General features: G+C 59.0%; 2 protein-coding genes across 2 annotated transcripts; one reads left to right on the plus strand and one right to left on the minus strand.

Annotated features, from left to right (window-relative positions):
• The first annotated feature begins 502 nt into the window (after positions 1 to 502).
• Positions 503 to 6201, plus strand: CAV3 (caveolin 3). The gene is made up of 2 exons (XM_040994882.1): positions 503 to 688; positions 5849 to 6201. Exons 1-2 carry the CDS (start codon positions 575 to 577, stop codon positions 6188 to 6190), a joined length of 456 nt encoding a protein of 151 aa, XP_040850816.1. The 5' UTR covers positions 503 to 574; the 3' UTR covers positions 6191 to 6201.
• Positions 6202 to 12346: 6145 nt separating this feature from the next.
• OXTR (oxytocin receptor) lies at positions 12347 to 21815 on the minus strand. The gene is made up of 2 exons (XM_040994883.1): positions 20835 to 21815; positions 12347 to 12594 (listed from the first exon to the last, which is right to left on the minus strand). The coding sequence occupies exons 1-2, from the start codon at positions 21748 to 21750 to the stop codon at positions 12347 to 12349; spliced, it is 1164 nt and encodes a 387-aa protein (XP_040850817.1). The 5' UTR covers positions 21751 to 21815.
• Positions 21816 to 22279: the final 464 nt, after the last annotated feature.

Genomic DNA, 22279 nt, shown 5'->3' on the forward strand with positions numbered 1-22279 from the left:
ATGGCTGGCCCCCAGGTCCCAAAGCTGATGGACCGGGCTCTTCTCACAATGTAGCATAGAGATCCGTCTTTTCTCTAGTCCCTTCCTTCGGACCAACTTCCTGCCTGAGTTCAGGGCTGGACTCCTCCAAATCACAGACACCCACAGGCCAAGGGTGTCTAGGGTCACCAGGCAGGTGGGTGAAAGGGAGAGCTGGCAGGGCAACGCTCCCTCGTACCCCTGGAGGAGCCCCCGACAGCTTGCAGTGGAGCATGCTCCAAACCCCTCCTCCAGCCCCCTGTGCAGGCAACACAGGGGGAAAGCTGCCTCCCAGGTGCCAGCCGCCGCCCCCTTTAAGGCAAGCCCGGCCCTCCAGGACGCTCCAGTCTTAATTTTAGCTTGGAGGCCTGCCACGGGCGGCTCCCGCGAGCAAGGGCTAAGTTATGTGGGGCAGCTGTCAGCCGGCGCCCAGGGTGGGGCCTATTTAGCTGGTGGGGGCTCCAGGCGGGGACCCTGAGCTGGTCTCTGCCCCCAGGGCTGCCGCCCCGCCGGCCCCACGGCTCCGAGTGGCCCTCTTGGGCCCCCCAGCACCACTATGATGACCGAGGAGCACACAGACCTGGAGGCCCAGATGGTCAAGGACATCCACTTCAAGGAGATCGACCTGGTGAACCGGGACCCCAAGAACATCAATGAGGACATTGTTAAGGTAGGCCCCACGGCCTCCCCAGATCTGCCCTCAGATGCTAAATGACAGCTCCAGTCCCCAAACTGCAGGCAACAGTGGAACCTGCCGCGTAGATGTGGCCAAGTGTGGCCGGCAGGCGACCTCATGACCAGAGCCTCTGCTGCTTGCTGCTGGCCGACAGCCCAGGAGGAACAGTGACCAACGGCCACACTGGGTCCTCTCCCAGGCCAGGGGCCATTTCTACGGTCTCTGTAGTGGGACACTCACAGTCCCCCAAAGAGCCATGCCCAGCCCCTCCTCCAGCACCCCTGCTCACCCCAGGGCCAGGCACAGAGAGCACTGGGTCACTGGAAGGAAGTATTAAGGTTGCTATGCAGCCGCCAGGGAGTCCCAACCCTCACCCCATATCTTGAAGTAGGGCCTCTTTCCTGGCTGATGACCCCAAATCCACACCCCCCATCCTGCTTCCCGCCCTGTAGCCAGAGGGCTCTTTGAGGGGGCTGCAGAGCCCCCTTCAGACATGGCCAGGGGCCCTGGGTTCTACAGGGTCCACCACAACCTCAGTTCATGGAGGCCCAGTGTGACCTGTGACATGGGACCACACGTTGAGTAAGGGAGAAACAAACAGGTGTAATTACTGCTTGGGACAGCTTTCGTCCCGTCCATCCCACATCCTGTCTTCCACACGTACCGTAGCACAGCTCCAGTGACCTGCTGTACACACAGCCCTTCCTTTCGGTCAGACCCCAGGGCTGTGGCCTCCCGACTGCTGTCAGCAGTGTGTGGGTTCCATGTTAAGGGGTGGTTCAAATGGCTGTAAATATCCTATACCTTAATCAAAGACTAGAACATCAAATTCAAAGGCAATGGAATTAAAATGCTTTGCATGGGCCCACATTTCCTGGGACCCCATGGCTGGGCTGACACCCCTGGGTGACAGTGCTCCTGGGGGAGGCCTCACACTCTGCCAGGCTTGCTCTGGCAACGAACCCCCTCCCAGCAGGACATAGCCCATGCCCTCGCTGGGAAGGGGTCACCTAGAAGGAGTTCCAGCACATGGTGGATGCCCCACTCAGCTTTCATGGCCCAACCCTCACCAGCTCCTTCAGGGAACCTGGCCACCTCCTCCAGGCGGTCAGTTGCCGCTACTTCTTGCTGCCCCTTCACACAGTACACTCATGTCACAGCTCACACTGTACTATAGGTTGTTTCCATAGAAACCATCAGTAATGGGGTGAGGGAAATCTATTCAAAGAGTTCATGGAAAATGCAATTGAAAGATAAACGTATCTTGATGTAAGTAAAAATAACATATTGGAATACATGCCTACATCTTTTTTTCCATAAGAAGCATTTGCCAGGAACTTTTGAATATTCATGGCCTTTCATTTTTTTCACTCCCAAAGCCCTCATATTTTCATTCCCTTTCCTACTGATGAAAGTCTCCGGGGCATTAGAGTGCTGTAGGAAGCACTGCCATGGGCATCAAACCTGCAGGTGACAAACACCAGACATAAAGTGTCACTGAGCACATTTTCTGCTAGGGGCACCACCCTGGGTTTCATGCAACACACCTGAGCTCGTGCCAGGCTCTTCTGCCCGGACAGTGGAGCAGGGGCGGTACCTCACCACCGCCATCAGCAGGTGCGACAGAGCTCAGCTGGAGGCAGGGTCTGAGAACAGATGAAGGAAGGAAGCCTGGACCATCCTCCCAACACACACACACAGACATCCCTGCTCTGTGTCACCCCCGAGGAGATGCTGTGAGCCACAGGGAGGGGCCTGACTCAGCACTGTCATCATACCCAAGCCATAAAGGCCCACTCCCCTCTCCCACGCATTCCTCAGGACTCCAACGTCACCCCAGGTCCTCTGAGGGGCTCAGGGCAGGCTCGGCCAAGCCCCAAAGCAGCCCTGCTGGACACCAGAGTGTCACACAGTGTGGGTCTGGGTCCTCTCGCCACAAAAGGCAGGGAGATGGGCCTGAGGCCAGCACCTTCTACACAGCAGTTCCTTCCTCAACCACACGTGCACTCCTCCAGCAGACCTACAGCAAGCCTAGATCCCACGTGGGATGCGGCTCCAGAGTTCACGAGCCCCGAGAGGCTGGACCTGCGGGGTCTTCCTTCTACACACCTCTTGCACCATCCCTTCCCCTTCCCACCTGTGAGTCTGCTGAGAGGCAGAGCAGGGACTGCAGGGAGGAGGCCAGGTGTGGGGGGTAAGCAACACACTGTGGGACTCCGGAGTTCTTCCAGCAGGTTCTGTCCTCCTGCCCTGCAGCCTCCTCTCTCCTCCCACTGTTCCCAGCTCTTTACATGAACACAGGTCCCTGTGTGCACAGCCCAGATGCCCAGGCCCCCAGGAGCAGCAGACCAGGCCCAGCCTCCTCCCCTGTGCACTAGGCCATGGCCCAGAGCAGGGAGGGTCTGGGGGTCTAGTGTGGGCTGTGCCATCAGGCTAACTGGGCATCACCCTGCCTGCTCCTGCTATGCCATGCAGAGAAGCAGGTGCAGGCACATGGCCAGAGGGGCACTATGAGGACCCCGTGCATCATGCAAGTTGCAGGGTCCTCTCAGACTGATCGAGTTTTGTTATGTCCAGTTAATCCTGGAAGCAGTGTCCTGACAAGTGGATGTGCAGATAGAAACAATTTTATATGGTGACCGGGGTTTGATAAGATAAAATCACTGTAGGCATTCAACTCCTACCATTTCTGAATGCCTCCCCTCAGTTCCTGAACCCACCTGTTGGGGGTGCTGGGGAGCAGTGAACATAGTCTACTGTGTGAGAAGCCAGGTAACAGGTGCAGGAACTGGGTCTCTGCCAAGTAGGCCTGTGTGTCCCTAGGAGACCTGGACCCAACTCTGTATTGGGGTTGGCAGGAGGAAGATCTCAACAATTCTGAAGGAAAGTTCCACGCTTCAATGGCCAGCTGGAAGCTGAGCCCAAATGCTCACCCTTGCTGGAACTACTTCCACCCCACCCCAAGATGCCCCATGTCTGCGTTGTCCAGGGCCAGTCTGCTGCAGGACAGACACTCACAGGGCACTGGGTCTGTGTCAGGGGTAACTGCTGGCCTCCCTCGCACCCTCAGGCCACACCCGGCCCTGCTTTCCTGGGACCGTGGGGGCACACTGGCTGGTGCATATGAATCAACTTTCTCCTGCTGTTCCAAAAATAAACAAGCCAGATTGGGAGTCTGGGTTCCAGCGACATGAGCAACAACAGCCCTCCCTGGCCACGTCCACCCCACTCCCCAGCTGCACACCAAGCCCACGGGTCAGGCAGTGGGTGCAGCCCCCACAACTCAGGAAAAAGGTACTGAGGAATAACGTCACCACATGCTTCCGGCACCCTGGCATGGCGGCCTGGGCCTCCTAAATACCTCTCCAAGCTAGAACACCTCAGCTAGAGTACACTCCACCCTCAGAGCCTGCCAGTGGAACAGCTGCCCACCCCCGCCCCTGGCCCAGCACGCACTCCCCCACCTCCCGCCTACGTGCTCCGATTCACAGAAAACACAGCGGTTGCCCGGCACAGCACTCAACAGTGATCCCTGGAAATCATTCAGATGTCCGCGCCAAGGGATTCCGAGAAAAATCAGCAATTAAAAGACACAGCAGAGAGGTCCTTGCAGCGGGAGTGCCCCCACAGGCAGAAAATGAGGGACAGGAGGATGTGGCAGCTCCCCTGGGGAGCCACACCTACACATGTCTGTTCTGGGGCACCTGGAGAAGGACTGGATTTCAGCTACTTCTTGCTATTGAGCACCTGCCAGGTGCCAGGGAATGTGCTGCAGGCTCCCAGGAGAGGCTGTGCCTGGCACCCAGTGGGTCCTCTGTGAGTAATCAGAACGGATGGATGCATGTGTAGGTGAGTAGGTGGAGAGAAAGATAGATGATAGATAGATAGATAGATAGATAGATAGATAGATAGATAGACAGATAGATAAATGATAAGAGGGCTGGGTGGATGGGTAGACAGACCCAGCATGGGCGTTAGGGTGACAGATGAGTAGATGAGCGGGCACATGAACAGGTGGATAAACAGAAGGGTAGGTGGATAGACCAATGGGCATGGCTACATGGAGGCGTGGATGGGAGAAGCATCCTCTCCATTCTTCCCAACGAGGTTATAAGAAATCTCACCCCATTTTACAGGTCAGGAGATGAAGCTCAGAGGAGCTGAAGGCTCTGCAGACTCTGTCACCAGGTCCCCAACTGCGCTGGTGCTCACAACCGCCTCTGGGCGTCCAGCTCCGTCCATCTCCACCAGCAGTGGCAACAAGCAGCCACTGACCAGGCCCTCAGGCCACACGCTGTTCCCAGCAATTCTCCTTCACTCATTTCATCCCCGGACAGCTTCTCTGGAAATTGACGCTTAGGAGAGCTAAGTGCCTTGCTCCAGGGAGCCCAGATAATAGGTAGCCACAGGGGTGGCAGCACTGATGTCAGCGCCTGGGCACGGCCCACCAAGTGGGGGGAATGGAGGAAGACAGGGCAAGAGAACAAACTGCTGACCCGTGCAGGGGGAGGGCTAGCAGAGGAGGGGGCTACCCCCATCCCGGACAGTCCGAGCCAGCCAGCATGACCCATGAGCCCACCGGAGCTGTGTGCCCAGCTGCAAGGTGAGGAGGTAGGGCTGGGTCAACTGTGCAGTTCCAGGGCTGACAGGTCCCTGAGGCCAGCCCGGGAGGGCTCAGGAAGGGGTCCTGTCATGGGCCTCACAGGGTAAGGCAGTCTGCAGAGCCCAGGAGTTGGCAGCCAGCAGCCAGCAGGAGCCAGGCCCTGGGGTGTGCACAGAACTCAGTAAGTGTGAGGGCTGCAGAGGTCAGGGTTGGGAGTCTCCAGGCCCACAGTGGCCGGCTTCTTGGGCCTGGAAGCTCTGAGGACAGGGCAGCTCCAGGCTTGTGTCCCTCCCCTGCTGCAGGAAACTGGATGTGGCAGATGCCAGCCGCTCCCATTTTGTAAACCTAAAGAGACCTTCCTGACCTGGGCCTTTTCCAACCATCACAAGCAGGACGTGGCCTAGCAGTGCAGGCTCCTGAACCCCACAGAAGCCCCCGGGTCAGAATCCCTGGGTGTGTGGCTGTGAGGGAGTGTTACAGCTCTTGGGGTGTGGCCAGGTCTGCATGGGCCTTGCTGCCCAGGGCTAAGGTCTTGCTTCCTACCTCTGCAGGTGGATTTCGAAGATGTGATTGCAGAGCCCGTGGGCACCTACAGCTTTGATGGGGTATGGAAGGTGAGCTACACCACCTTCACCGTCTCCAAGTACTGGTGCTATCGGCTGCTGTCCACGCTGCTGGGAGTCCCGCTGGCCCTGCTCTGGGGCTTCCTGTTCGCTTGTATCTCCTTCTGCCACATCTGGGCGGTGGTGCCGTGCATCAAGAGTTACCTGATCGAGATCCAATGCATCAGCCACATCTACTCGCTCTGCATCCGCACTTTCTGTAACCCGCTCTTCGCCGCGCTGGGCCAGATGTGCAGCAGCGTGAAGGTCCTGTTGCGGAAGGAGGGTTGAGGCAGGCGGGGACCCAGCCCCGCCCCGCGTCCCCTTCCTGCCCCCCTTCTCTGCAGGGACTGCTCCCTCTCACCTACGACAGGGACACCTTGTGCAGGGAAGCCGGGGAGAACAGACAGCCCAGCCCTCCCTCCTCACTCCACCCTCACGCCCCAGGCAGCCGGGCGGTCTTGGTTAAGAGGCAGCTACTGCAAGTCTTTGTGTCCGCTTGCACTGTGATGATCCCAAGCAGCCCAGGCTTCCTCAGGGGCAGCCTGCCCACGCGTGCCAGGAAAGCCACTGGTGACTGCCAGTGAGAGGGCAGCAGCAATAAAGGTCTTCAGCCGCAATAAGGGAATACCATGTGTGCTTGTCGGCAAGGTTGGTGGGGACGTATGTGTTCACACGTGTGTGCACACAAGTGATGCATGTGTGTCAGGACACCTCTGTGTCGCACATGTCTGCATGCGCATGAACGTACTTGTGCCCGTATGTGCGTGTTGGTGTGTGAGTGACAGAATGCAGGGTGTCCTGACCACACGGACATGTCTGCTGGGGAGAGCTAGCCGGGAATGGGCTGGGTGAAATCCGAGGACCAGATCCGCACGGCCCAGGATTCCGCTGGTTGGCTGGGCCTGTGGCCTGCGGTTCCTCGGAGATGGCTGCCAGATGACTGGGCCTCGGGCTGGCAGGGCTGGCCAAGCCTTAGTCCTTACCCCGAGGACAGGGCCAGGGGTTACATCCCTCTGCATCTGCCCCGTGGCTCCTGAGACCCCGTGTACCCTGGCTGTGCTGAAGGCATGAGGTTCCCAACAGGCACGGTGGGCCGGGATGGAGGTGCTGTGGGCATGAACAGAAGGGAACGGGGGCCCACCTCTTGCCCCCACACAAACCCAACTCCCGAAGCCCAGCAGCTTCTGTGCAGACCCAGGACCAGCCACGCTTGCTCCCAGGGAGGCGCTGTGTGTCCACTGTTTGGAAACACTGCCTCTTCCACAGACATCACATACTAAAGGCTCTGACAAGTCCTGCAGCAAAGACCACCCCCGCCCCTCAGGCCAGAACCCCCATTCCCAGCTGATCTTCTGTTTCCTTCTCACGAGACCAATGCCCCAGCCTCGCACACAGCAAGGGGCACAGCCCTCGGCAGTTTCCCCAGGCCTCCTCTCACCACACAGGCAACCTGCATGAGGGAGCTTGGTGGGGTAAGACACACGTGGGATGTGGGGACATTCACAGCCTCCGTGCTAGTCCCGCCTCTGACCTCAGCTACCTCACCCACGAGATGATCTCCAATGTCCGTGTCAGCTCTAGAAGGTTCCCCCAGGAAGAGTCTGCAGGGAGCACCCTGGAGCCTCCGCCCAAAACATTGCCCGCCCTTTCCTCGCTCACCGACCTCTATGGGTCCATTTGCTCATCCACCCTCCACCCACTATTGACAGTTCCACCACCAGCCAGGAATGTCCAACGGCAGACATTAACTTACTCACCCATAGGCCCTTGGTCATGCCACCCTGTCTCTGCATATAAGCTGATATTAGTCTCAGAAGGTTGACCAGGTGCCCCAAGGCTGCACAGCCGACATGGGCACAGTGGTTCTTGCCTGCTGTTCTGCGCTCTCGCTCCTGGAACTCCACATGCTTATGTGAACTCCTCAAGTCCAGGCACCTCCTGCTGAGAAGCCCAAGGCTGGAGTCACCTCTGCCCTCCCAGAGGGTCAGCCAGCCTTGTGGAAATTGCTGGGCAGTTGTTTTTTACACCCGAACTCCTGGGCTGCACAGACTCTGACCCCCGTGGTGTTTGCTGCAATCACCCCAGACCCTGACACCAGCCCTTCTCGTGCTTTCCTGAGGGGCTGACCCTGGCAGGTGCTCCATTGAGCTACCTGTATGTCCCAGCCCTCCTGGGCCCTCCAGGGCTTCCCTGAGGAGCAGCAGGTAAGAGGATGGTCAACTGGGGGAGGAGGGCATGGCCAGCTAGCAACCTGCATTTTAGCACAAATTCTTGGGGATTCTGTTGGTAGCCCCCAGTCGTGACTTAAGAAGGGTCTATTAGGGTCCCTTTGGGGATGACAGTCTCCAATCCTACTCTTTCTAGGGTCAGACTCACACATCGCACATTTGGGGACATCACCCAAGAGGTTTGCACCCAGGTCTTAGAGCATCTTTCCCTAGCGACTGGTGTACCTGGGACTGTGGAGTGGGACTGGGCCCCCTCCTGCCCCAGCTGCAGGTATGCCAGGCCCCTCTGCCACCTGCAGGCAGGGAAATCAGCAGCCCGTCCAGCCACCAGATGCACCACTGCCTGTCCCTGAGAGGAAGACCACAGGCAGGGCAGATAGAAAAACAGTGTTTATTCAGTGCACCTGTTGGGAAGCAGTCCAGGACAAAGACCTCGTGAGGGGCCGCAGCACTCACCAATCAGCACAGCACCATAGGACATCACCATGGGAGAACACAACCGAGGAATTCACATTTGTGTGTTAGACAGCACTTCCAATTACAAAACATGGTTAAGCACTTTGAAACCACGTCCAGCTCTGTGAGAACGGGGACAGAGGCCATGAGCTCCCAGGAGCAGCAGGACCCCTGCTCCCATTCTTCTAGGCTTTGGGAAAGACTAAGAAATGACAAAAATATCCCAGGGGATGAGATCGAGGGAAGTGCAGATCCAGGCACACTGTCAAAATCAGACGTCACCGGCTCGCCGTCCAACAGACTCCTGTGTCCTCATGGCCAACATCCCAGCCCAAGCTCTCACACCAAGACACAGAGGAAACACTTCCCTGGCCCCAAGGCCAGGACCCTCACAAGCCCAGGGTCCTCAGGAGGGCCTGACTGCCGTGGCCTGAGCAGCCACTGCTGGCTGTGAGATGGCAGCTTCCCTGGGCACAGCAACAGCCTGGGACATTCCTGCAGGGAGTAGCAAGGCCCAGATGCCAGCGGGCCCAGGACCACACTGGTACAACAGGGCAGCCCACAGGTTCAGGCCATGGGCCCAGCATCCCCAAGTCAACATTCTGCTAGCTCCCCAAAGAGCAAGCACTGGCCAGTACAGATGCTGCACCTGTCACAGCCTCACGGTCCTCTGCCTGAGCCTGTACCTGCCAGCAAGGACTGCAGACCTGGGACTAAACCCTCAGACCACGGACATGAAAGTTTCCATGCATGCCTCTGTTCTCCCCAGACAGCCAAAACACGCTAGCCTGATCCAGAGTGTGTTCGCACACGTGTGCTGCTCTGTGGTACAAGAGCAGCACGTGAGAGTAAGCGAGAACAGTTGTGTGGCTTCCCTTGGAGAGGGCCTCTTGCTGCGCCGAAGCCCAGAATCGTCTGCAAACACAAAGGCCTAAAGGGGTCCTGGACAGCACCGAGCCCCCAGTGCCTTGCGCAGGACTAGAGGCATTTCTCAGGCAAGGTCGTGTCCTACCCTCATCTGTCAGGGTGTGGAGACTGTGTTAATCAGATAAGAACTTGGAGATCTCTGCGGGAAGTGCTGGTCTGTGGCTACAGGGCCTCACCAGAGCTGTCTCTGACTGACACGAGGAGTGCCTTGTGCACAAAGACAGTCCCAGGGAGCTGAGAGACTCTGAATCCACCCGTTATGCTGGCCTGCTGCTGGCCAATTTGCAAAGGCTTTTCAGTGAATTCCCTAAATCATGCTTGACTGATTCCAGTTGCACAACCCACACCCTCACCAGTCACGGCCCACTTCTCCGGCCTCTGGCCACAGGGCCACCATGTCCATCACTGCTCTGTCTCCAGTCACCTGTTCTGGACATTTCCTATATGCGGGGACTTTCCCCAAACACCTTCTTCACTTCCTATGAAGCATTTCCGGCCCATCTATGCGCCAGCACGGATCAACGTCTCACGGCCTCTACAGCTGAGTGCTTATGGTGTCGGTGCTCTGTCTTCCATTGGCTGATGGGTGCTTGGCATGGTTGCACTTGAAGGCAGTTCTTAGAAACGGTGCCATGAGTACTGGGGTGCAGGCTGCTTGTGTCTCTGCTTCTCCCTGGGTAGATACCCTGGAGTGGCACCTGAGTGCCACCCGGGAGCTCTGTGCTGACCCCTGAGGAATGGCCAAGAAGATTCCAGTACCTCATCCTGCCCACTTACTCACTTCCGTCTTTCTGGCTGCGGCCAGGAGCTATGAAGGAACATCTTGTTGCAGTAGTGATATGCGTTTCCAAGCCGAGTCCTGGCGGCCAGCAGCTTTCCTGAGCTCACCAGCCGGTCTCGCTCCTCAGTGGAGAAGCGCCTGCTTGACCCCTTCGCTTTGAATGGCCGTCCTTTCCTGTGTGTGGTCGTGCTCGGCTCTCCGTCCATTCTGCATTCAAACACCCAATAAGAGATGTGCTTCTCACTTCTTTTCCTTCATTCTTTAAATTCTCTTTTTCACTTTGAACCACAGGTTTTAAATGCCTGCAAAGTCCAGGTTAGGTGTTTTTCCTTTGCTTGCCTGCATCTTCAGTGTCCTAAGAAAGCAAGGCCTATGCCCAGATCGTGCAGGTTTACGCCTCGGTACCCCCACCCAGGAGTTCCACAGCTGTAGCTCTCACATTTGGGCCTTTGATGATTCTAATTCTTGTGAGTGGTGGGAGGCAGGCAAAGACCCAACTTTGCTGTCCTGCTTGGACCCATCTGTCCTAGCACCCTTCGTGCCCAGGCCAAGCTTTGCCTAATGAGCTGCCAGGGCTCTCTTACTGCGGACCCATGGTGCAAGAGGGGAGGCCTGCAGCTGGACTCCTGGTCTGTGCCGACGCTCCGCGGCTCTCACTCCAGGCCACTGACACCCCATTTTGGTGCCTGTAGCTACAGAGCAACTTCAGGTTAAGAAAGTGCAATTCCTGATCCCAACTGTGTTTTTATTTCTTCAAGGTGATTTGGTTATTCTGGGTCCCTAGCATTTTCTTACAAATTCTAGATCAGTTTAACGATTTCTCCCCAGTAAAAGCTCCTCCCACCTCTAGGAATCTAAGGACTGTAGTGAGCCTTCCGGGCCCTCAGACGGCACTGCCAGCTGAATGGGCTCAGCGTCAGGCCCCGGAGCACAGCACGCCTGCCCACGTGCCCTCAGACGGCACTGCCAGCCGACTGGGCTCAGCGTCAGGCCCCGGAGCACAGCACGCATGCCCACTTGTGGATGTTGTCATTTGCTTCTGTTTTGTAGCATTCCTTGGTGACATTCATCTCTACTCTTTCTGATGTTGGTTTCAACTGGCTGGCTCTGAATTCCACTTCTGCCTTGCTCACGGCTAGTGAGAAGAAACACCATGGGTTTTTGCAGTTGGATTTGCATCCTGCAACCATGCTGGGTGAATGTGCATGTGTGTGTGTGTGTGTGTGTGTGTGTGTGTGTGTGTGTGTGTGTGTGTGTGTGTGTGTGTGTGTGTGTGTGTGTGTGTGTGAGGGGAGTGCTGACAGGGAGGACTGTGTGTGTGTGTGTGTGCGTGTGAGGGGGAGTGCTGACAGGGAGGACTGTGTGTGTACACACGTGCACACATGAATACCCCTAAGGATTTGTTACATACAAAGCCACATTTGCCTACAGACGCCTTCCTTGCACCTTCCCCATCTGGAGGCCTCTCCTTTCTTTCTCTGCCCCAAATGCTTCTAGAACATTTGTCAGCAACACTCTCTCACTCCCATAACAGTGCCCTGGGTACTCACAGAGGCTGGGGCTACCTTCGCACCGGCTGACCCTCAAGGCTGCTGGCAAAGACAAACGCACTCTGGGGTCATGACAATATTGGCATCGCTTCCCCCCACAACTCCATCTGGAACCCCCTTTCAACTCCTCACCCCAAGCATGGAACATGGGACCCCTTCCGACCCAAGCAGCCACCATGGCAAGATGCCAGCCTGAAAGAGTGAACAGTGAAGTCCCAAGTTAAGGGAGGAAAAAATCCCTCCCACCACCCTTAGTGGCCATGGGGTCAGGAGCAACTGAAGTACACGTGGGAGCCGGGGAATGTCTGGTGGCTGAGTGCCCTGTCATCTCTACCAGGGACCTCCTCCCTCACCCACTGAAGCCATCCCAGGTGTGCAGAACATACAAACCAACAGATACCTTACAGCATATGTACATGCGGCCCCAAGGGGCAGCCTGTCCCTGCCCGCATACCCTGGGAGCCCCCAGGGCAGCCCCGGGCCAGGCCAATGGTCACACTGGTCACACTGTGGCGGGCTGTGAGCCACTCTGCTGGCTGGAGCTGCGGCGGCTGAGCACGAAGGTGGACGAGTTGCTCTTCTTGCTGACGCTTGTCTCAGCCTGCCGGCCGCTCGTCACATAGCCTTGGGAGCAGCAGAGGAAGCGCTGTACCAGTTCGTGGAAGAGATGGCCAGTGAACAGCAGATAGATCCAGGGGTTGCAGCAGCTGTTGAGGCTGGCCAGGAGCATGGCGATGATGAAGGCCGAGGCTGCAGGCAAGGACGGGGCAGAGGGAAAGACCAGCAGAGCGTCACTGTACGGCGGCACCCCAACTGTGCTGCCCCAGCCGTGCGCTTCCTGGGACCACACCCTGGACCCCAAGATGGACAGGTACTGCCCAGGCACAAAACCTTCCCCTGCACCCCACCTCTGGAGCCCTCTGCTCCCAGGGTTGGCCCTGGAACTGCCACCCTATGGTTTCCCACACAAAGCTTCCCCTCCCGACCGTGGACTTCCCTCACAGGTACACCTGGCCAGTCCATCACCCAACAAGGGACAGACACTCAGGGAGCCCGAGAGTAGCATCTGGAAGCTACCAGGCCTACCACAGGCTGCCTCCTGCACCTGTGTGAACCTCAGATGCTCACACTGTCAATGGGAACAGGGTGGGGGTGTCATGGAGCCTGAGGGGACCAGGGACACAGTAAGTGCCCAATCAGCACTGGCTGCTGGCAGCACCTCATGCCAGGAAACAGACTGTGGGGCAGGGTCCTTAAGGATTCGCAGGAGGTGACACCAGAGCATCTGCGCTGCTTGGGGCTGTGTGTGAGGGTCAGACAGAGGAGGCAGCTGAGGAATAGAGGCTGAGGGTTAGGGAGGGTGCTAACTGTACCCGGGGCACTGCAGAGGCCACAGCAACGCGGGGAGTGGGCAGTGAGGGATCTGCAATGCCGACTGTATGACCTTCACCCCACAGGTAACAGGGAGTTAAAGTGGCCGATTCCATTCCAGCCTGGCTTTGGACATGGGCCCATCTGGGGGCAGAAAGCCACCGGGATTCCCAAGGAGCCAGGCAGCACTCAGCAAACACAATTGACCTCTTCCTGGTAAGTTAGACACCCAGGAGGTGCTGCTCCCCAGGGCTGCCAGCTGACTTCAGCGCCATGTGGCAGAGCATGCAGGCACATGCCCCTACCTGCACACTTAGACTCCAGACCAGAAGCAAAATGCCAATATCTCCAATCCTGGCTTATCCGCCAGCCTGGCCCTCACAGCTGGGAGAAGCTACCCTCTCTCTCTGGCTCGCCATATTCCAGCTTCCAGCACCAGGGCCACCTGCCATCTGGGTGCTGCGCCATGTAGAAGGTGCCCTAACCGTGCCCACTGCTTCCTCGCAAAATGTACATGCCTGCAGGCAGTGTTCTCAGGCCATGGGCTGAGGCTCAGCAGATCTGGCCGCTGCCTACATGCTGAGCCTGACAGGCTCACGAGCACTGTCTTCACCTCCCTCCAGACCCAGGCACTCAGCTCCCCAGCCACCAGCCAGCTGGTGCCACCTGCTCCCAGCCGAGGCACCATCTCTGATCACAGGGAGCCAGAGGCCCCAGGGCCACTCAGTGCAAAGGTTAAAAGGCTGGGCCCTGGGCCCACACCAGGGCTGCCCTGCAGAGCTTGGCCAAGCTGACAAGCCTCAAGGCTCCGGGTCTGACCCTACATCCTACCCATAGCAGTGGGGCAGGGACCCAGCAGACTGGCTTAACTCTGCACCCAGGAGACAAGAACCTGCTGGTGGTGGGGGAAGCCAGGGCATGCAGGGACAGATGGGGTACACCAGGCCCATCGCCCTCCCACCTCACTCACACCCCCGGGCTCAGCCTTCCCAGCTGTCCCCTCCCCCAGCAGGCTCAAATTAGCCCTGAACAGCTGCAGGGCAGGTGGCTGTGGCCTAATGGCTGTGCTGTCCCAAGGCAGCCCCACGTCGCCCACACAAACCCTGGGCACAGGGTTGCTGCCAGCCAGGTCACCGCAAGGCTGCCCCCTCCCTCCTGCCAACATGCCACCATGTGCTGTGCTGTCCTGAGGCAGCCCCACGTCCCCCACATAAACCCTGGGCACAGCCTGCTGCCAGCCGGGTGACCACAAGGCTGCCCCTTCCCCCAGCCACACCACAGAGGGAGGCCCCTCACTGCCACCCAGCTCTCTTGGGAAGCAGGTTACAGCCGAAGGCTGTCAGGGCAATGAACCAGTACCTGGAAGACCACCCTATCTCTAACTCTAACATCTCTAAAAACAACAATAAAAGCGACTTTTAGCGCATGGTCATGGGAAGCTTGAATCATAACACACATCATGGGCACCTTGTCTCCAAAGAACCAAAACCTACAACCTTCACTACCTCATTTCCTCACACTCACAGAGGTGACCGTCGCAGAGACGGCCAGGAGGGCAGGAGCTGCTGGACGTGCCAGCCTCCCGGGGCTGGGCCTCAGGCACCGGCACTCCGCCAAAAGGGAGGCCAGACCCTCCCCACTCTCCAAGGGATGGTGGGGCCTGGCAGCCAACACAGGGCGCGCACGCACAGTGGGTCTTTTATGTGTCCACACAGTAGGGCTTACACATGGACACAGTAGGTGTTACAGTGCACATATGCACAACAGATCTTACATACCAGGTCTTACACACACACAATGCATCTTAGTAAAAGAACACACAAAAGTTTTGCTACTCATAGCGCGCTCAGTGGGCAGCGGCCCAGCATCGCAGAGACGGCACCGCTGCGCCTGCCCACACCTCAGGCTCCCGGGGAATCACTCTCCACCTGCTGGCAGAGAACCTGCATTTTCTCAGTCACCCCATGGTTGCTGAATCGTCTCGTCGCTGGCTGCAGTCCACGGGGAGTGAAGGGAAGAACAGACTGCCCAGGGTCTGCACACAGTAGGTGTGCGTGCATCGCACCAGCAGACGCCTGCTCGTCCTTCAAGGCCCTTTGCAGAGGCTGCTGTCTCTTGGAAACCCTGACTGCTTTTTCTCCAGAATCAACTTGCCCGTGACTCCTGGGCATCCTGACATGGCCTGGTCTCTGGCTGCCAGTGGTGACTGGTGACTCGAACCGTGCTGTGCGCAGCAGGACTGCAGCCGCAGGAAGTCTGGCTCCCGTCACCCCTGCCACCAGCATGCAGGAGAAGCGCCAAGACCAGCTCCCTGCCCCAGGACAGGGACCCAAGTGCAGCTCATGTTCAGACGGGAGAAAGGGGGAGAAAAGGGTGAGGGCACGAGTGCGACAACCCTGGTGCTGACGGACACCCTGGGCTAACAGAGCAGAAGCACCAACTCCCAGCAGGGCACACAAGGAGGTGCTGGCAGAGACTGCCCATAGGCAGCCTGAGGTCAGGAATCACATGGGGCTACTCCTCAGTGAAACCCCTCCCCAGGACCAGCTGTGGCACCCTTAGAGCAGGGGCTAGGACCCTCCCCCTTACACCTGCTGCCTTCTCCTTGCAGGATGTCCAAGGCCCTCTGCCCCTGCACTCTGGGTCCAGCACCCGACATGCTCCTCGCTTAGCACCCAGGGACTCCGCGCAGGACCAGTACCGCTGTCCTCTGGCGAGATGGGGGTCTGTGGGCTCACCCAGGACTCTCACCAGCCTGGCCCCTCCCTCCCCGTCTCCTTCCCCTCGGCTGCGAGGCCTCCAGGCGCCCTCTCCTGCCCGGGAGAAGGACTGCAGCAGACCATCCGCCCTTCCAGGAATCTCTGGGTGGGGAGCCCAGAGGGGCACAGCAGAAGGTGCTGAGCCCACAGACCACAGTGGCAGACGGGGCAGGCACTCCCCACAGGGGACTTGGCTTTTGGGTTGCGTCTCCATGGCAGAGGCAGACGGACGGGGAAAGCATCAGGACAGCTGCTAAGCGGCAAAGACACGGGTGACGGAACCTGCACCATCAGCCCAGGGCGCCATCCGACCCTGGGTGGGGGTGAGCAGCCAGAACCCAGAGCCCAGAGCCGAGGGCGGAGACGACAAGGGCGTGCTGACGTGCCAGCTATCGGGCAGACCGCAGCCCCAAACCAGAGCTCCCCAACCAGCAGCAAGTCTGCCCCTCCGGGAACCTTTGGCAGTATCTTGGGGATATTTTCAGAGGGGCAGAGCCGGCAGGAAGGTGACAGCGACCTGCCCCAAGCAGAGACCAGGGGTGCGGCTGATCTTTCTGCAATGCACAGGATGGCCTCGCCTCACAAGACACATGCATACCCCCCACATGCACGCATACATACTTACACACCCCCACATGTAGACACATGTGCACACCCCACATACATACCACAAGCACACACATGCACGTACACACACATACGTGCTCAACATAGACTGCTCAGCCAACAGCATGGAGAGTGGCAGAGTCGAAAACCTGCCCTCCAGGTAGTGAAAGACCTGGCATGCGACCCATGTGCAGCCAGGGTGACAGTGGGTGACAGGGGGAGGAGCACAAGAGACACAGCACTGAGCCCAGAGCCACGGGAGGGCGGGGCTATCAGCAGGACACTGGGTGTCGGGGCCAAAGAGGGTGCTGAGCTCTGCCTCTGCACCGGGGGCAGGGCTGGGACAAGCTGTCACAGCACCCAGGAGACCCCCTACTCCTACGGCTGCAGAACACCCCTGGGAAAACACCAGCCTGGGGAATGCAGTCCAGGAGGCCTGTGGAAGAGCTCCGGGGGCTCACACCTGGCTTAAACACCAGAGACACCCCAAGTCCCACTGGTGGCCACAGTCCAGGCCACAGGAGGGGGCTCTTGCCACTGCTCCCAGGAGCTGAGGCTCCGGCCAGCAGCACCTGACTTAGACAAAGGATCGGGACAGGGCAGGGCGGCCTGATCGTCGCTGGGTCCCAGTCTTTCCCAACCCCCATCCCACTGGGCACCCAGCAGACGGGAAAAACACAGAGCAGAGCTTCACCCAGCAGATGGTGGTTTTTTTTTTTTTCTTCAAAAGATTAGTCAAATACAGCGTGGGGAGAGTGGGAGCTGGGGGTGAGGTCACCGGGGGGCAGAGACCATGAGCAAATACACACGTTGGCCAGGAGCTCCAAGCACTCCCAGAGCTGACTCAGGCCAGCATGCCAACTTCCTGACTGCCAGCCAGCCGCAGAGCAGGGATTCACTCCCACCAGGGCCTGTCCCAGTGGCTCCCGCAATCAGCTACTCTACTTGAGGCAACACAGTGCAGGGAAGGGAAGGAAAGGGGAGGGGCACAGGCCATCGGGGGTCTCTAGTCCACCAGCCCTCCCTGCCCCAGGCAGGGCCACCTGCCTCCCAGCCCAACACCCAGTGGGTGTCTGGCTGCCACCTGCCCCAGGTTTGTGTTACCAGTGGGGAACTTAGCCCTCCTTCCCCTCTTCCAGTGGACTCTGCTTCTATCTGCCACCCATACACCCACATCCTCAGGCACTCAGAGTCTTAAAGTCAAACCCAAGCTTCAAAGTATTGACCAGAGAAGGGGAGGTTGGGGACAAGGGCCATACCATCGTGCCCTCACAGCCCCCCAGGGCTGACTCTCCAGCCACCTTAGCCTTCAGAGTGGACACAGAGGATCATAGAGGGGAAGACACTTGCTCAAGATCACGCACCAGAAAGGGCCAGAGCAGGCTCCCAGCCCAGGCCAGCCAGGGGAGTATCCTCGGGGCCTCGCAGTGGCCGTGTGACCCCGCCCTCACACTCTTCTCCCTGGGCAGGCCATTGCCTTGATCACTGGTGAGGAGGAGAGGAAAGAGTCTGCTATGAGAGACCAGGGGGCACGTGTCCAAAGCATGAGACTGGCATGTTCACCGAGAGGTGTTCCCCCGGCTGCCAGGAGACAGAGAATGGCACGACCCTCCAGCCTGCATGGCTGTGAGCTCAGCACCTGCCCACCTGGCTGCTCCCGCTTTCCCCGCCCCACCTTGCTAGGCCAGGATTTCCGTGGGGCCACACTCCACACAGTCTCACCCTGAATCCTACCACCTTCCCCCACAGTTACAATCCTTCCCCACCACCCCGCCCCGGGCCCAGGGCAAAGGCCAGTGACCAAGCTGTGGCAGTGGACATGATTGATGGTACACATCGCTGCCATGACCACAGCAGCCTCCCTCCCTCACGGGGCCAACAGCACAAACACTTGGAAAGTCCTTCTGCTGAGGTTGCTGAGAAGGGCCCCACCTGGACACATGGGACCTTGCTGCTGCTGCCTTCTGGTGCCGTGTCACCCAGCTCATCACGCCGCATGCCCTGGATTTTCCTCTTAGAGTTAGATGAATGCTAAAACCACACAGGAGACACCCTCAGAGGACAGAGGAAGAGGAACTGGGGTTTACAATGAGTTATGGGGCGATGCCACTGGCTCACCTGTCAGCTGGATCCCGGGTCACTGCTGAGCTGCCCCACCCACCTGGGGTTGGTATGACGAAGGTGCCTGTGGCCCCTACTGCCCTGCCACCGAGAAAGCTCCCCCTGTGGCCACCATGGTGCTACCAGCGCTGCCAGCCCCTGGTCCCGGGACTGCTGGTCCTCATTAAGCACTGACCTGGGGTCTGTGCTGACTCCCTGACCAACCCTCACCCCCTCCCCGAGCTTCTCCACGTCCATGCTGACTCCAGCAGCAGCCCTGAAGCCAAGGGCTGGGAGAGGCTGTGGTCCGAGCTCGGGACCTCATCTCTGCTCCCCTGGGGTCCCCCATCAGGTGCTCCAGCACCACATGATTTCTGCATAGGTCCAGGTAGATAGTTTGAGGAAGAACTGGTACAATTGAGATAGGTAGAGGGCCTGGCGCAATAGCATAGTGGCTAAAATCCTCACCTTGCATGTGCCAGGATCTCATATGGGCGCTGGTTCGTGTCCTGGTAGCCCCGCTTCCCATCCAGCTCCCTACCTGTGGCCTGGGAAAGCAGTTGAGGATGCCCCAAATCCTTGAGACCCTGAGTCCATATGGGAGGCCTGGAGGATGGTCCTGGCTTTGGATCGGCTCTCAGCTCTGGCCATTGCGGTCACTTGGGGAGTGAATCAGCAGATGGAAAGCTTTTCCTCTGTCTCTCCTCCTCTCTGTATATCTGACTTTCCAGCTTAAAAAATAATAATAAATCTTTAAAATAAAGCATAGAAACTATGGGATTATCACAAGAGTGTGGCTCACGCAGTGTCCCCTAGGGGAGGACTGGAAGTGAGAAGTGACAGCCTGGAAAGGAGGCTGGACCACACGCAGCCCCATGGGGAGAGGACAGAAGGGGAGAGAGGAGAAGCCCCCCCCATAGCAGAGACCGGGGGGGGGGTAGTGGAGGAGCTGGCTTATCTACTGAATGACTGAATCCCAATGCCACTCTTGTTTTATGAGCCAAAGCCAAGGGGCATACAAAGACCCCTGACCCTCTGTGCCACAGCTAGGCAGGCAGAGGGCGTGGCACACCTGCTCTCCATGGCACTGTTCTCCTCCTTAGCAGTGGTGGCCAAGCTCCTCTAGGCTCGGTCTGACCAGGAAACACCCTCAGCCCCTAGCTCCTACCCAGCCCGTGGCCCCCAGCACCAGCTGCTGCTCCACTGTTGCCTCCTCTGTGAGACCTGGTCCCTCCTCTGGGCAATGGCTCCCTATCTGCAGGGTATGGCTTGGGATGCACATGGCACCAGGCTGGGTTTTGCTCAGTCCTCTCCCTGTGCCACTGTGGGTGCTGTGCCTCACAGACACTGAACGACATGTGGTCTGGCCACCAAGGCTGCCACTCAGCTCCCTGGGAGGCCCCATGAGGTAGGCACTACCATTCCCTGCAGGACGCAGAGCAAAGCCAGACGCCATCCTTCTGGGATGGACATGGATGGGGTACCCTCCAACAAACAGGTGAGTCATTGGCCACCCCTGCTCTTCCCAGATGAGCTACTGGCACGGGCATGGTCCAGGAGAAGTTGCCTGCAACCCCGGGTTCATGGGGGATGGCGGTACTGCCCAGTGTCAGTCACGGGCACCAGTTTAAGCCATGCTGTCTGCCCCACCGCCCTGTCAGCTATTAGAGCCCTGCCTCTCGGCCTTCCGACATGGCCCAAGACCTAGACAGAGGCCTCACTGAGCACCCTGCCCTCGGCCCCACCCCCAGGGATCACCAGCTCCCCAGTGCGTGGGTGGCTCTCTTCCTTCCCCCAGCCGGAAGCAGTGCCGCCCCGGGTGCCCAGCTTACCCCACGCTCCCAGCTCCAAGGCCATCAACCCACCCCTGAGCTAGCCTGGGCTGTGTTCCTCCTCCAGAGTACCCGGCAGGCCTCTTCCCAGCTCTGAGCTAGACCCTCTGCTCCCAGTCCCTGGCTGCTGGTGCCAGCTCCACTCAGAGAACTTGAAGCAGAACAAGGCAGGGCGGGAAACCTCCCTGCCACTTTACAGATGGGTAAGTAGAGGCTCAGTTGATTGACAAAAGGTCACTGGCCAGGGACTGGTAGAGTAAGGGGGGGCTCAGGGAACCCTGCTGGCCCCGCCCAATAGCGCCCTCCTCCCCGTGCGCGCTACCTTCCTTGGGCGCGTCCGCGTCCCACACGCTCCACATCTGCACGAAGAAGAATGGCGTCCAGCACACAATGAAGGCGAGTACGATGATGAAGGTCATCTTGACCGTGCGGATCTTGGCCTTGGAGATGAGCTTGACGCTGCTGACCCGCGCCAGAGCCGCGCGCCCTGCGCCCGCCACCACCCCCTCGGGCTCCTGGGCGGCTGCGGCCGCCAGCGTCTTGAGGCGCAGGTTCTGCCAGATCTTGAAGCTGATGAGGCCATAGCAGGCCGCCAGCACGATGACCGGCACGATGTACACGGCCAGCGTGATCCATGTGACGTAGGCCTTGGGCCCCCAGGGCTGGATGAAGACGGCCCAGCAGTCGAAAACGCCCTCCGCCACCTCGCGCAGCGAGAAGATGTGCACCTGTGGGGCGCTGGCCACCAGGCAGCCGAGCCACGTGGCGAGCACGGCCAGGCGGTCGGTGCGGCGGCGCAGCACACGCAGTGGCCGGCAGATGGCCAGGCAGCGGTCTAGCGACATGAGCAGCAGCATGTAGGTGGAGGCGAACATGCCGACCACCTGCAGGTACTTGACCAGGCGGCACAGCAAGTCAGGCCCGTAGAAACGGAAAGTAATGTCCCACAGGAGCTGCGGCAGCACCTGGAACACGGCCACCACCAGGTCCGCAATGCTTAGGTGCTTCATGAAGAAAAAGAGGCGCGAGTGCTTGTGGCGCGTGGTGCGCAGCGCCAGCAGCACACACGCATTGCCGCTTAGTGCCAGGAAGAGGATGAGGCACAGCACGGCCACCTCCACGCGCGCCAAGGCCTCGTTCCGTCGCGGTGGCCCCGCCGTGCGGTTGCCCTCGGTCCCCGGTGGTCCGGTGCTTGCTGCCTCGGCTGTGCTCCAGTTGGCTGTCAGAATGCCCTCCATACCTGCAGCAGCCAACCTGCGCCCCCGCAAATCCCGGCCCTTTAAGGCGCGGTGCTGTGGGGCGGGGCCCGCCACGCAGCCCCCACGTGCCTGGGGCGCTCAGGGCGCACTCTTGGAGACCCGGTGGCCGCCCTGTTGGATTCTGCCCTGCAACAAACCAGGAGGGCTGTGAGAGGGCGGTGGGTGCATGGGCCGACATGTCCCCCATTATCGGACGGTCAGGGAGCAGTCGCTGTCCCCAAAGCTCACTGGGGAAGCTTCAGAGACCCGCGCCCCTTCCTTGGAGGAGTTCAGCTGCTTCCATGGGGGAGGGGGTGTCTTAATCAGCTGTTGGCCCAGGGACTGGGACCCCCACTGCGACCACCTCCCCCGGCAGTCCTCAGGCCACTGCCTTTGGGACCCTCACACCAACCGCCCTTCTGGCACACCTCCTTTCCTAGCTCGAGATCTCTGGTTCCAAGACACCGGGCCCCCATGCCCTGAACTTCCCCCAGGAGCCACCACCCTGGACCTGAAAGACCCTGGGACC

This window comes from Ochotona curzoniae, unplaced genomic scaffold (assembly GCF_017591425.1).
Source record: "Ochotona curzoniae isolate NIBS_2020 unplaced genomic scaffold, NIBS_Ocur_1.0 contig_908, whole genome shotgun sequence".
NCBI classification, from domain to species: Eukaryota; Metazoa; Chordata; class Mammalia; order Lagomorpha; family Ochotonidae; genus Ochotona; species Ochotona curzoniae.